At 42.1% G+C, this 15,458-nt stretch overlaps 2 protein-coding genes across 6 annotated transcripts in view; one reads left to right on the top strand and one right to left on the bottom strand.

Moving 5' to 3' along the window:
• Positions 1-315: 315 nt before the first annotated feature.
• kndc1 (kinase non-catalytic C-lobe domain containing 1) overlaps positions 316-15,458 on the bottom strand; it is a 119,547-nt gene continuing 104,404 nt past the window's right edge. For 2 of the 5 annotated variants that reach the window (XM_008116744.3, XM_062976126.1), the window contains 5 exons: positions 13,770-13,920; positions 3,441-3,563; positions 3,266-3,325; positions 1,771-1,928; positions 316-1,492 (listed from right to left, as the gene is read on the bottom strand). In XM_008116744.3, the coding sequence (XP_008114951.2) occupies positions 1,261-1,492; positions 1,771-1,928; positions 3,266-3,325; positions 3,441-3,563; positions 13,770-13,920 (724 nt within the window). In that variant the 3' untranslated portion in view covers positions 316-1,260. Of the gene's footprint in view, positions 1,493-1,770; positions 1,929-3,265; positions 3,326-3,440; positions 3,564-13,769; positions 13,938-15,458 lie in introns of those variants that run through there. The other 3 variants (XM_062976125.1, XR_010004591.1, XR_010004590.1) reach the window with 3 other exon arrangements.
• Positions 4,197-9,838, top strand: LOC134297729 (uncharacterized). Its single transcript, XM_062976127.1, has 2 exons — positions 4,197-6,251; positions 9,467-9,838. Exons 1-2 carry the CDS (start codon positions 4,623-4,625, stop codon positions 9,572-9,574), a joined length of 1,737 nt encoding a protein of 578 aa, XP_062832197.1. The 5' UTR covers positions 4,197-4,622; the 3' UTR covers positions 9,575-9,838.

Below are 15,458 nucleotides of genomic sequence, written 5' to 3'. Positions count from 1 at the left end.
GCCCTTGCAAAAATCAACAAAAGAGAATGTCTTCTCCAACAACTACTATATAAATGGATGCAACCTCTCCAGGTTCAAATCCCCCACCAAACTTGATGGAAACATAAATTTACCCATCTTCTAATCCAGAGCTTTTCAAATATTTCATGTTGGTGATACCCTTTTTAGGCATGCATCATTTTGCGACACAGTAATTCAGTTTTACTAGCAAACTGAAGGTTAAACCAAAGCCTAATAAAAGATACGGACATGTACATAAACTGTAGTAATGAAATGTATGGGGGCACAACATATCTCATGCAAAACTTCCAGTAATATTTTTAAAAATATATGATTTATTGCTTATTTCACATAGACTCAAAGGTTTTTCCTTATGTTCGTGCCACATGCTGCAGCTGACACAAGAATGTGCTACGAGACAAAGTTTTTAAAGCTTTTTTCTGATTGTTGCCCAAATGGACCTCTGTTTCCCCCTGAAACTGATGCTTGCAAAAATAGATGAGAGGAGGAAGTTATGACTGTGCTAGTATTGTCACAACTGTGTCCAAGTAGGAATCATGAATATGGAATACATATATAGAATACTGGCCAAGTTCTTTTAATAGTGTAGCCATTTTGGGGGGTAAATATATATTTGGCACAACCTTGAAAAAAGAACCCTCTCCAGGAAATTATACATAAGAGATTCAATTTGAATATGGTTTCTCTTTGTTCTTTGAAAGCAGACAAGATGATTGCAGGCCAGTAAGACATGTAAAGATGGTCTTTTGCCACCTCTCCTTGAGTCTCTCAGCTTTGTGAAATAATTCACATATCAAGATCTCACTTCCCAGTTTCGTCATGTGCTTTGCAATATCCACTATTCTCCAAAAGAAAAATACATACGTACAACAAATATTACATTTCTTTACACCACATTTGAATCAGATAAGTCCATTTGAGATCTATGAAGTGTTAAACAAGGAAACAATACAGCAGTGATCCGGCCCCTTTCACTCAGAGCTTTGATTTTTCAAAACACATTGATTCATGTAGAACACGTTGTCAATATTGAGTTCAAATGGAGGTTATACTTGTAAGGCTGCAATTCAATACACATTTGCCTGGGAGCAAGCTCCATTAAACACTCTTGAACTTGTTTCCAAGCAAAGCTATGTAGGATTGGAAAGCTAATTACACATGTGGTACCATCTGGTCACCAGCTTGAAAATGTAAGTTACTTTATGCCTGCAATGTTACAGAAAGACAGGGTTTAAACAATCACTGAAACATTGTCTTCATCTTCTGCAAGGTGTCCTGGATTTTTCGAGATTGCTTTTCAGCCGGCATCTGGTGAAAGTTGGCAGAGTTGACAGCTGCTAAGGCAGAGATGTCTGCATCATTAAAAGAGGCTATTCTGTGTCTCAAGAAAGACTGCAGTTTGCGATCTGGAGAAAGCATGTAGGGATTTTCTTGAAATGCATGAATCTGGCTCACAACTTTTGCAATGGTTCTTTTGAAAGAGGAGAAATGAAATACACAAGTTAAGTGTTGTTGGTCTTTTTCCCCTAGAAAAACAGTTAATAAGGTAAAGGAAGACACAAGTCATATGCTTTAATAGTGGAAATCATTTATCACAAATGAACATTAAAAACTTCAAAACAATAACTTAAGTCTTTTTTAATTTTTCAACATTTAACAAGAGGTCGGATTAGTGTATTTATATGTGAAGTTTCAGCTGTCCTTACTTGCAAGATCACATCCAGAAATTCTTAGCATTAGGAAAATTACCTAAGTTTAGTCCACTTAAAGGTGCCGTTTTTCATGGTAAATCCTCCTGTTTCAAGCTGTTGAACGTGCATTGCCAGAACATGGGCCGATGGGATTGTTGGCAAAGTTTTAAACCTCTCTCCTTCCATTAAACATAAGCTGTCACTTTTTAAAAACACCTGTGATAATTTGCACAGATAAAGAGACAATGTAAGGATATAATGTGAAAAAGTGGCTTGAGGCTTGTAAAGTCTTTGGTTAATACGGGGTAGTGAATGCAGCCACTATTGCTCAGAACTGGAGAATAACCCTACATTAGAAAAGTAAATAATATATACATTATTGGGGCTCATATTGAGCCAGAAACTGATAAGACTCAGCCTCACCCCCAAAGGAAGCAACACCAAGATTGGCTACCAATGTGCTACCAAGCACAACTAAAAGTGCTGTCTTTAGCCTATAAAGCCATAAACGGTTCTGGCCCAGTTTACCTGTCATCTATGATCCATCTCAGAGGTTAAGATCATCTGGGGAGGCCTTGTTCTTGGTCCCACTCTCCTCACAAGCACGAATGGTGGGGACAAAAGGCAGGGCCTTCTCAGTGGTGGCTCCTCACCTGTGGAACTCCCTCCCCAATGAAATTAGGTCAGTCCCCTCTCTCCTGACCTTCAAGAAAAAACTTAGGATATGGCTGTGGGACCAAGCATTCGACCAGTAATTGAAGCAGTGCAATAATGATAACGAATTAATGTGACTGACAAATGGACAGGCCTTGGATTATGATTTGAATTTGCATGATTTTAATTGATGTTTTAATAATTGATGTTTTTAATTGTTTGGATTTTAGTTTTATCTGTTTATTTTATGGACTTATATGTGTTGGCATAGAACCCCTGCCTGTTGTAAGGCCTCCCTGAGTCTCCTTCGGGGTGAGAAGGGTGAGGTACAAATGTGAGAAATAAATAAATAATATGGAAATGATGGAGAAAAAGATTATCTGTGTGACGGTTCGAATGTGGGTAATGGGGGGGGGGTGCTGAAAAGGGAAACACATGTGAAGGGAAGACAGAACTTGAAACGGGACAATTGGGGATTGAAAGGTACGATTCCCTTCACTAGACAGGCCTATGCCTCTCAAGGTCCATGTGATGAGGTCCTCCAAAAATGTTCTCCAGTGCTCTGGATAGAAATACTGCCCTACAACAACCACGTATGTGTTGGGTCTACAGTATAAAATAAACTAATACTGGTCTACCTCAAAGAGACTGCGGATATAAATTAAAGCCACTTTTCACCTAGTCAGAAATTGTGGGATTATAGAAATTCATAATATCAACAGCTGTTCTAGCATTCCACATGAAGTGAATATGATAAGACCTACTACTTCATTGCTAATTTCTGAGCCTCAACAAATGTACTCTGCGAACAAGTTTACCAGAAATTATTCCACTCCCTGAACTAAAAACATTTCTCATAATCTTTATCCAGATGTCACAGATTATTACTTTTACTGTACCTCAACAGCTGTTAGTTCTTCCATTATCCCCAATATCTTAGAAGGCAAACTTTTCCAAACCTTAATAGAAGAAGAAAATAACATTTTCGTCCTCAAAAGATTAGAGATGAAATAAATAGTTTCAGTTGATAAACTTTCATAAATTGGATAAGCTACAAAAGAAATATTTACTCACTGGCAACTGTCTCACAACAAGATGTTCCAGGCCATTTAGGATTTGTATTGTAGTGGCAAAATTTCTTTGCTCATAGCAACACTTTGCAATGGAGAGAAATTTTGTTAGCAAGTTCACCTGGGTCTGGAAAAAATTATAAGAAATGCTTTAAAAATGTATCTTCATTTTGTAAAGTGTAATATGTGCTTGTAAACCTTGAGATTAAACTCAATACAAACCTATGAAGTTTTGATGTGCAGATAGGGAAGGCATTATTTTTATAAAAGGGAACAGAAACCCAATTATTTAGATTAATTGTATCCATCAGTGGCCAAATCTAAAGCCTGCCTCAAAAACCGAGATGGATGGTGTCAGACTAGATGAATTACTACAATTAAGAAATGTTGATGTACATGTTGATGTAGAAGGGTATCAACATTTCTTTTATGGCATCAGTATTCTCTGAAACTTTGTCTCCATCAAACTTGTCATTTAACAGCAGCAAAAACAACTGCTCTCTAATTGCTTGTTTTCTAGTTACCAATTTAAAATAATGTGTATTTCTAAGAAGTGCGACAGAGAAAACAGAAAATGCTATTAAATGAACAGTTAACATTTTTTTTCTGTTTTAGACGCTGATTAACAAGCTCAAATATGCTCTGTTATTGCAGTGTGTAATGCTATGAAAGTGACATGACAAACAATTCTCTCTGCTCTAATGGAAGTATAGAACTGGAAGGCAGGTTATGCGAGGCCATACCTTCACCATGAATAGAAATGTGTCATGCAGCCAGATCCCAGGGCTGAATTTCCAAGCCCTGAATCTGACTTCATAACATAAACATGCGAGCACCTGGCGGGAGAAGATAAAATGAGCCTGGGAACTCAGGGGTGAAAGTATAAACAATTATAATTGCTGTAGTGTGGGGGGGATAGAAACCTTGGTGGAAATGTGATCCAGAAGGTGGGGTTTGATGATGATATTTGCGTGTGATATTACGTTGCATCAGAAGTGATAAAATTAGATGTATGTAAACATTAGGTCATTCTCGACTTTTCCAAAGTCATGTATTCTTCAATAAAGATTGTGTTTGAGAGCAGCTGTCTTTGATCTGCGTTCAGACTGGTCCTTTGAAGTAAGCCTGACATTAAAGTCGAGAATCCCATTTCTCACCCTCCTGCGGAATTCGCAGTGAAGTGATAATGAGCGAGGAAGAAGATCAAAGCCCAAATGAGGCAGAGAGGCCTTTGCAAGGGGCCCGGCCGAAGAGAGAAGAGACGCTGCAAGCCATAGCTTCCTCTACGGGGTACCCCAAGCCGAACGGCGTGACCCAGAGAATTCCCAGGCTCGGAAGAGGTGTCTCTGCAGCTGCAGAAACCAGTTGGGGATCTGGAGGAAGTATGCCGGAGACCGTGGCCCTGCGGTTATCCATCCTGGAAACTAATTTATCCAGGCTGTCGGAAACCGTGGGGAGATTGGTGCCATTATTGGAAGAGAATCTCCAGAAGGAGGCCAGCCGATATGGCGCCGAGAGAGAACCAAGCAAAGAAGGAGATTGGAGCCAGAGGGGCCAGCGGGCGTCAACGCAGAGCCCCGTGGCGGCAAGGGACGAGGGAGATGAGGAATACTGGCAGGAGCTGCAGTTCCGGGGCAGCATGGCGCGAGAAGTGGAGCGTCAGCGAGCCCTGGGGACCCTGAGGCCGCCGTCTCCAACAGAGCTCCCAACCCCCCGAATGGGCGTCGGGGTGGAAAGGCCACTGGGGCCAGGGATCGGGTCCAGTGGATTCGCAGACGAAGGCGGAGAGGAGCGGGGGGTCCAGGAAGAGGAGGAGGATGTGCCGTACGACGAGGAAAGGCGAGATGAGGGGGCTACAGCTAGGCCAGTATGCGGATGGGCGGAAGAGCCAACAGCGGCGGCAGACTTCCAGGAGCCGCGCAGAATGACCACCGGAGTGGGGCGCGGCGTGTTCCAAGGAGCCACCCGAGGAAACCTGATGCAACCCTTCCCCATGCCGCCCAGACAATATCAAAGGGCTGCAGAATGGATGCCTAGAAGGGAAGATCTCAAGCTGGAATACGGAGGGGAATCAGAGGAACTGAACTTTTTTCTAATTAGCATTAGAGGATACATGGAAGACAACGCACACACATTTCCCTCCGAAGCAAGCAGGGTTCGAGCCATCGGCAACACACTAAAGCGAGGAGCAGCCAGCTGGTATGTGCAATTGCATGCCAGACGCGACCCATGCCTGAGGTCAGTGCCCCGCTTCCTCGCCGCACTGGAGAACCGGTTCAGAGACCGGCTAGAGCAATTGAGGGCTCGAGACCAGCTGAAAGGAATAAAACAAAGGGACAAAACGGTGCCCGAGTACGCAGAGGAATTCCTCCACCTCGCGGAAAGGGTACCGGAGTGGTCTGAAGTAACCAAAGTGGAACTATTTAAAGAGGGACTACGCCCCGAGATTTTCAGCTGGGCAGCGCACAGAGACGACCCCGAGACGCTCCAGGGATGGATTCAACTAGCGGGGCGCGTCGAATCTACCCTGGCACAAGTAAAGCGCTTCAGGAGCAGCAGCGGCCAGCAAAGACCGGTGGCGAGAGGTCGAGGAGAAACGAGGAAGCAAGAAAGACCCGGAGGGAGGCCGGGGATTCCCTCCAGAGGAGACGACAACAAACCTAAACCGGGATGCTTTGTATGTGGGAAGACGGGCCACCGAGCAGCGGAATGCTGGGCCCGGAAGGGGGAGCCGCCAAAAGCCCCAAAGCCCAAGCCAGCAACCGGGAGGCGTGCGGAGGAGGAGGTGCAGGCCCCAGAATCTTCGGAAAGATTGGTGAGTCGGGACAAACGCATGATAGTAGTACCAATTTGCCTCTCGGGGCTAGAAAATCGGGCCACCTGCAAGGCGTTTGTAGACTGCGGGTGTTCTAGGAACATTATAACCCCAGAATTAGCAGGAGCGCTGAAATGCCAGCAGATGGCACTTGACTCCCCAATTGCATTTTCGCAGCTAGATGGATCAGTCGCTGCTGGGGAAGTATCTACAAAGGAATTACGGGGAGTTCCATGCAAAATAGGCAAATGGGGAGGAAGAATATCCTTTGTGATAGCCCCTATTGCCACATACCATGTAATATTGGGGATACCATGGCTCGAACAAGCAAATCCTGAAGTAGATTGGAGAGGAAAAAGCTTAGCATTTAAAGAACAGCAGATGCAATGGGAGATAAGCAAAATTGCAGAAGAGGAGGACGAGGAAGACGAAGCAGGAGAAATAGACCCACAGCTATTGCCACCTGAATACAGAGACTTTGCGGATGTTTTCAATCAGAAAGAGGCCAGTAAATTGCCTCCCAAAAGAAATATAGAAGTAGGGATTGAAATAACCCCAGGAGCAGACTTACCAAAACCAAAAGTGTATCCCATGTCTGTGCAAGAGAAGGAGGAATTGAGAAAATACATTGATAAAAACCTGGCTCGAGGCTTCATTAAGCCATCTAATTCTCCTCTCGGGGCTCCAGTGTTATTTAGGAGAAAGAAAGACAATTCCCTAAGATTGTGCATTGATTATCGAAATTTAAACGCAATTACCAAGGACAATAAATACCCTATGCCCTTAGTCAAGGATTTAATTACCGTATTGAAGAAAGGGAGCATATTTACTAAACTGGATTTAATTGAAGCGTATCATAAATTAAGGATCAAACCGGAGGATACTTGGAAAACCGCATTTTCCTGCGCATTCGGCCATTTTGAATACGAAATTTTGCCTTTCGGGTTGAAAAATGGAAGCGGCTGCTTTATGCAGCTTATAAATGAAATACTACACCCGTTATTGTACAGAGGGGTGTTCATATTCCTTGATGATATCTTGATCATTTCTGAAGATAAGGAAAAGCACGTAAAATTGGTCCGGGAAGTTTTGCAGAGACTAAGAGAAGCAAAGCTGTACGCAAAACTGTCCAAATGTGAATTTAATAAAACTCAAATTGACTTTCTGGGATATCGGATGTCTACAGAAGGGTTAGCTATGGATCCAGCTAAAGTAGCAGATGTGAAAGAATGGGGAGTGCCTCAAACAAGGAGGCAATTACAATCATTTCTGGGGTTTGCAAATTTTTACAGACCCTTCATAAAAAGCTTTGCACAAATAACCGCACCCCTTACAGAACTTTTAAAAACAAAAGGGAAAGGGGAGACAGCAAAAGTGAAAGCTCCCGGCGCCAAACTGAGTTGGACGCCAGAATGCCAAAAGGCATTCGAGACCTTAAAAGAATGCTTCACTGAAGGACCCATCCTAAAACACCCTGATATCAGGAGCCCTTTCATAATCCATTGCGATGCCTCAGACTGTGCGTACGGGGCAGTGCTATTGCAAAAGGATCAAAATGGGAACTTAAAACCCTGTGGATATTTGTCACGGAAGTTCAGCGAAACTGAAAAAAGTTGGCCAATATGGGAAAAAGAGGCATTAGCCATATTAAAAGCCTTAGAATGCTGGCGACACTTCCTCGAAGGAAGCGGAATCCCATTCGAAATTTGGTCTGACCATAAGAATCTCCAGTATTTAAAGTCTCCTAGAAAATTGTCCCCCAAACAAATCAGATGGGCGCAATACTTCAGCAGATTCGATTTCCAATTAAAGTTTTTTCAAGGGAAACAGAATGTCTTGGCAGATGCTCTTTCACGCATGCCTCAACACGAAGGCCTAACCACAGCAAAGGAGGGGACAATATTCTCTGACAAACAATGGGGCTTAGCTGTCAGGACAAGAGCACAAACCCAAAAGGAGGACACGGCTTTTGTCGAACTCGGCGGGGAAGATAACTGGGGAAATGAACTAAAACAGTCTTATAAAGGAGATCAATGGATCGCGTCCAACGCAGAAAAGGGGGACCAGAAGGGGGGATTTTGGTTTGTAAACAAGAAACTGTATATCCCAGCAATATTAAGGATTAAGATTCTGCATCGTTTTCACAACAACCAGAGCGCTGGTCATACAGGAATTACCAAAACAACAAAGGCAATAGCAAAACATTGTTGGTGGCCAGGAATGAGGAAGGACATAAAGAATCATGTTGTCCAATGTGATGATTGTGCCAGAAATAAATCAGGAGGAGGGAAGCCTATGGGATTGTTACAGACAGTAGCGGAACCTACCAGGCCTTGGGAATGTGTAGCTATGGACTTTGTGGGAGAACTGCCAGTCAGCAAAGGACATCGTTATATTTGGACAGTATTAGACCTGTTTTCTAAACAGGCCCACTTTATAGCACTGACGAAGCTACCATCGGCTGAGAAACTAGCTGAATTGTACATAAACCATATTTACAGATTACATGGATGTCCAAGTAGAGTAGTCAGTGACAGAGGAGTACAATTCACAGCAAAATTTTGGGAAAAATTCTTGGAAATGCTAGGAGCAGAAAGGAGTTTAAGTTCTGCTTTTCACCCCATGACAAACGGGGCGGTAGAACGTACTCAGCAAACGCTTGGGCAGTTCCTTCGAATGTACTCTAACATGAGACAAAATGACTGGTCTAGGTGGTTGGCGTTTGCGGAACTAGCCTTTAATTCAACTATACATTCAGCAACAAACAAAACCCCCTTTGAAGTAGTTTACGGGTATGAAATACAACCTTTACCCCAATTGCCGAGGTGGACAGAAAATGAAGGAACAGAGGCAGGGAAATGGAAAACGCAAATGATGGAATGTTGGAATCAAGTGACTGCTTCGTTAAAAGAAGCACACAAAAAGTATAAAACGTTCGCAGACAGAAAGAGGGTGGAAGGCGATAGATTAGATAAAGGAGATCTAGTGTGGTTAAGTACCCAAAACATCAAATTGGGGTTACCTTCAAGAAAACTGGGCCCCAAATATATTGGACCATTCAGAATACAGGGTGTTATCAATGAAGTGACTTTCCAATTGGCATTGCCAAAAAGTTTAGGGAAAATACACCCAGTCTTCCATCGCAGCTTGCTGAAAAAATATATGGGGACTTTAGACAAAATGGACCCATAGAGTTATTGTTTGATTTGTTTCAGGACTATGGTGAAAGAAGAACCGAAGAGGAGGACGAAGAAAACGGGGGCGCCATGTCATGCAGCCAGATCCCAGGGCTGAATTTCCAAGCCCTGAATCTGACTTCATAACATAAACATGCGAGCACCTGGCGGGAGAAGATAAAATGAGCCTGGGAACTCAGGGGTGAAAGTATAAACAATTATAATTGCTGTAGTGTGGGGGGGATAGAAACCTTGGTGGAAATGTGATCCAGAAGGTGGGGTTTGATGATGATATTTGCGTGTGATATTACGTTGCATCAGAAGTGATAAAATTAGATGTATGTAAACATTAGGTCATTCTCGACTTTTCCAAAGTCATGTATTCTTCAATAAAGATTGTGTTTGAGAGCAGCTGTCTTTGATCTGCGTTCAGACTGGTCCTTTGAAGTAAGCCTGACAGAAATGTATGGACTATCAAAGCATCCCAGGATAGCAAAGTGTATTATAGTACAGGTAATCGGCTTAGAATATTGTACCAAGGATTTGGGGCTGCAAGTTGGAGAGAGCTTTGGCAAGATCAGACCCAATGCCTTTGGGATACATCAGCTGCAGGAATTCCACTGTTCTCTTTTGAGTTCTGAAACAGTTTATTTTTTTTAAAAAAATATGCTGCATGGCATTTCCTCCTTTCTTTGGTGATTTAACGTGTACTAGTATATCTTTCAACTGGCATCCCAATGGTTACAGTGGCAAACAACAGAAAAAACATGACATGAATCTTTTGTTGCTGTTCGTCACCCTGTCAGCTATTTTTTTTTTTTTTCGTGTCAGGAGCAACCGGAGTTGCTTCTGGAGTGAGAGAATTGGCCGTCTGCAAGGATGTTGCCCAGGGGACGCCCGGATGTTTTGATGTTTTACCATCCTAATGGGAGGCTTCTCTCATGTCCCCGCATGGAGCTGGAGCTGATAAGAGGGAGCTTATCCGCGCTCTCCCCGGGTGGGATTCGAACCTGGCAGCCTTCAGGTCAGCAACCCAACCTTCAAATCACAAGGCTTTTATTCCCAAGGCCACTGGAGGCTATGGCTTATGTGCATCTCATGAATGAGAGATCTCTTATGACTGAAATTTGAAAGTCTTTGTAAAGTCATCTTCACTTATTAATGGGAGTTCAGGCTTAATTTGTTCTAAGACCCTTTTATTTGTCTTTTTAGAACTCCATGGTATCCACAAAACTGTTCTCTAGCATCACATTTCAACTGAAGTGATTCTGGGTTGCTGTATTTTTGGGCTGTATGACCATGTTCCAGTAGTATTCTTTCCTGACATTTGCCTGCATCTGTGGCAAGCAGCTTTAGAGGTTTGTACAGACCCACCAAGAAAATTCATCAAATGCTACATTCAGGAAAGGATAAGAAAGATCCTCTAACCACTGCAGGAGGCTACCATATACCATGCAGCTGTGGACAAGTCTACACAAGGACCACTAAAATCTGGTTACCAATTTTAAAAAACACCAGAATCAAGACAGTAAATAAAAAACACCACTCAGCAACAGGGGAATTTCAGACAGCAAACAACAGAGTGCCAGTTAACACCTTCCAAACAAAGGATGCCTCCAGACAACAACACTTTTTGACTTTGCAGCTGCAAAGCCACTCAATGCTAATCAAGCTTGCCAATTGCAACATTTACACTTGCTTCAAACAGACAAGGGTTCTTTCTGTCACCCCTGGACAGTCCACAGATACACTCCAATTGCCTCATTTCCAACAGACCTCTGAACAAACCTCTGAGGATGCTTGCCACAGATACAGACAAATATGTCAGGAAAGAATGCCACTGGAACATGGCCATATAGCCCAAAAAACTCAGTGACCCAGGGCCCTTCCACACAGCCCTATAGACCTAGAATATCAAGTCAGAAAATCCCACAATATCTGCTTTAACCTGGGTTATCTGATAATGTGGGATTTTCTGCCTTGATATTCTGGGATATAGGGCTGTGTGGAAGGGCCCCCAGTGATTCTGGCCATGAAAGTCTTCGACAACACATTGAATTGATTCTGCTGCCACTATCTTCTTTTATGTCAGATCTCGAAAGGTGAAGATCCTATGTAATGTTTTTGCATCAAGCTGCTAGAAGGATGGCTGTGCCGTGCCCCTCTCAGGCCCCTTACACAGCGTTGAATAAAATCCCACATTATCGGCTTTGAACTGGGATACATGGCAGTGTGGACTCAGATAACCCAGTTCAAAGCATTTATTGTGGGTTATTCTGCCTTGATATTCTGGGCTATATGGCTGTGTGGAAGGGCGCTCAGGCAACTAGCAAAAACAGCAGTGTTCATTTACCAGAGGGTACAGAATGATGGGCACAGCAGCTGAGATACAAGGATCCCTGAAACCAGCATAATCATAACAGCTTTCCAAAAAACAGCTCTCCCAATTGACAGACTTAGGACACAACATTTGGCAATGATAGGCAGATGGCCTATGCACTCACATTTTTTTTGCACTTTAGTTTCATTCATGTGCATGCAGACATCTACATTGAGCTAATGTCTCAATGATACTGAAGATGCTAAATATCTGTGTCCATAAATGTTTGTCAAAATTATCATGTCCTACTGAGTAAAGCTAGGTTGGGACAGAAAAGCTGCTTGTAGAGTCCTATCCACATATCAGTTCCCAACTGTAGACGACATTATTTTGGTCATTAGTAGAAAGATATGCCACTTACATACCTCAAGGAAAACTTGCACAAGACATTCTCTCAATAAAAGAAATCTAATGATAGGAAGAATCGTGTCCTGAATTCTGAAACTGACATATGGATGGATGCAACCATGCAGCTGTGGCTATCTTAAATAGTGAAGACCTGAGCAGCGTAGTGTGAAATAACATTCTTATAAATCTCAGCTTTCATGAAGTGGAAATATTTTTATCTCGTGGTGACAAAAAAAAAGCCCATTGCTGGAAGGAAGGAACATATGCCGAAGTCAAAATTAAGGCTGAATTCTAACACTTCAAAAAGTTACAGGAACATATATGCAACTCTAACTCTGAAAGTTTGTTGCTAAAATTCTCTCTGCTTTTCAAACTCATAAATACATACCAACGTATGGAAAAGCATTAGCAGGAAATATAGATCAAGAGAAGAATAACTGAACTAATTAAAGGAGATGCAAACTCAGGTATATATCCAAGGCAAGTTAATTAGAAGAGAGAATTTGATAAATGAAAACCGCTATATCACGCTGGCTCTTATAGTATTAAGTATTAATCGATTACTGAATCTTGGTAGACATTTATTGAAATGAGATTTACATACTATTTGTGTGATTAATTGTGGTTGAAATACTGAAATACTATACAAACTCACCTAAAAAGTTCTGCTTTCAAGATGGTTTACTAGGGGAAAGTGGCATTAAAATGAACAATTTTATAATGTTTATGTACTGAATGGCATCCACACATTTCATTTGGGGTAACCTTGTCTCCATCTCTCAAGAGGAATACCAAAAGATTGTTGAATGGAAACAATTACTACATATGCTCATGTAAAAGTCTAGAAATATTTGTCAAAAAATCAATCTCCGTCCCCCTCCCCAAACTTGATCAACTTTATTCACGGGTCAGTACTATACTTTAACTCTTGTGGAGCCATGGTGGCGCAATGGGTTAAACCCTTGTGCTGGGTGGACTGCTGACCTGAAAGTTGGGTTGCTGATCTGAAGATTGCCGGTTTGAATCCTTGGGACAGGGTGAGCTCCCATCTGTCAGCTCTAGCTTGTGGAGATATGAGAGGTAATACCACAATTGTGGTAACACATCTGGGCATTCCCAGGGCAAGATCTCTGTAGACGGCCAATTCTCTCACACCAAGAGAAAAAGTATATTGTTTAATGTGTTGTTGAAGGCTTTCATGGCTAGAATCACTGGGTTGCTGTGAGTTTTCCGGGCTGTATGGCCATGTTCCAGAAGCATTCTCTCCTGACATTTCACCAACAGGCAGGCATCCTCAGAGGTTATGAGGTCTGTTGGAAACTAGGCAAGTGAGATTTATATATCTGTGGAATGTCCAGGGTGGGAGAAAGAACTCTTGTCTGTTTGAGGCAAGTGTGAATGTTGCAATTGGCCAGCTTGATTAGCATTGAATAGCCTTGTAGCTTCAAACCCTTACTGCTTTGAATCTGCAATGAAGGTGGCCAATTGCAACATTATTACTTGACTCAAGCAGACAAGAGTTCTTTCTCCCACAACAGTATATTGTTTGCTTGGGAGATTTCTTTTGTATAAATGGATAGAGCTACACACAGAAGAAAAAAAGTGTGTGTATACCTTAGTACTGTAGCTTGTTACAATTTCAGCTGCAACCCAGGTACTGACATTGTCTGCATATTTCAAAAGCTGCAAGAGGTAATCATCTTGGACACAGTTTTTGACAAAAAGATTATAGATTTGAGTAGGCAAGAGTTCAGCGGAAGCAACTCTGTAAAAGACAAGCATCTTCAACATTTCAGTATAATTACAACCAGGCAAAGGCTTACAGACTTCATTGTGAAGAAATAATAAGAATGTTGGGAAATCACCTCCAACTGGAGTTATTTCCTGAAAGAAAGATCTATACTTAAAAAGTGAAGGGACACATATTAAACCAAAAATATTTCTCCTGACTGATAAAAGGCAATTAGGAGAATAAGCACAAGATTCCTCAGATTTTACCAACTTCTGGACTCAAAGAGAAACTAATTAAGCTTACATGATCTGATCTGCAACCTATAGTTCAGCAGAAGATGTGGTGTTCCTAGACCTCTATGCCAGAGATAAATACTAGCCTTTAAAAAAACATAACACTCTGATTTATTTTGTAATTCCTTCTGTCCTCTGATATATTGATGTAATGGGATAACTATAGCTAGAATTAACAACTGGATATAACAGGAGTGATTATTTTATGTATTATTTTATTTATTGTTTCAAATTTATATATTGTAATTTTATATTGTATTTAATAATTTTAATTGATTTTATGTATTGTTTGATATTATTTTTGTGTGGGCATCGAATTGTTGCCATTGTTGTAAACCCCCCTGAGTCCCTTCGGGTGAAAAGGGCGGGATACAAATGTTGGAAATAAATAAATAAATTGTTTCCATCTGTATGCAGATGACATCCAATTTTATCACTCCTTTCCACCTGCAACTAAGAAGGCTGTTCAGGTCTTGAACCGGTGCTTGGCAGCTGTGACAATCTGGATGAGGGAGAACAAATTGAAATTGAATCCAGATAAGACAGAGGTACTTCTGGTCAGTCAAATGGCTGATCAGGGTATAGGGTTACAGCCTGTGCTGGATGGGGTTACACTCCCCCTGAAGACACAGGTTCACAGCTTGGGAGTTCTCCTGGACTCATCACTGAGCCTGGAACCCCAGGTTTCGGCAGTGGCCAGGGGAGCTTTCACACAATTAAAACTTGTGCGCCAGTTGCAGGCGGCAGCCAGATTTCTCACCAGAGTGATGTACAGGGAGCATACAATCCCCTGTTACATCAGCTCCACTGGCTGCCAGTCTGCTACCAAGCACAATTCAAAGTGCTGGATTTAGCCTATAAAGCCCTAGATGGTTCCGGTCCAGCTTACCTCTCTGAATGTATTTTCTTCTATGAACCATCTCAGACATTAAGATCTTCTGGGGAGGCCCCGCTCTCGGTCCCACCTCCTTAGCAGGTGCAACTGGTGGGAACGAGAGAGAGGGCTGTGGAACTCCCTCCCTAGTGAAATTAGATCAGCTCCCTCCCTCCTGACTTTCAGGAAAAAACTAAAAACATGAATGTGGGGGCAAACTTTTGGATAATCTATCAGTGCAATAAGTGAATGGGGAATGGTGCAATCATAACTGGAACAGCCTTGGATTATGATATTGGATTATGTGATTTTAATAATTTAAATAATTTTAATGTTTGATATGTTTTAGCAGTTGGTTTTAATGTACATATTTATTTTGATGGATACATGTTTGTGTGGCATCG

Source organism: Anolis carolinensis, chromosome 3, assembly GCF_035594765.1.
Source record: "Anolis carolinensis isolate JA03-04 chromosome 3, rAnoCar3.1.pri, whole genome shotgun sequence".
NCBI classification, from domain to species: Eukaryota; Metazoa; Chordata; class Lepidosauria; order Squamata; family Dactyloidae; genus Anolis; species Anolis carolinensis.
Note: the sequence above shows the minus strand (reverse complement) of the source record. Positions and strands in the feature narration are given on the sequence as shown.

What these genes read in the sequence shown, in the direction of transcription:
- LOC134297729 (XM_062976127.1), top strand. Translation starts at nt 4,623, where the DNA reads ATGAGCGAGGAAGAAGATCAAAGCCCAAATGAGGCAGAGAGGCCTTTG. An exon ending in CAGAATCTTCGGAAAGATTG is followed by an intron (nt 6,252 to 9,466) that starts GTGAGTCGGGAC and finishes GATTTGTTTCAG; the next exon opens with GACTATGGTGAAAGAAGAAC.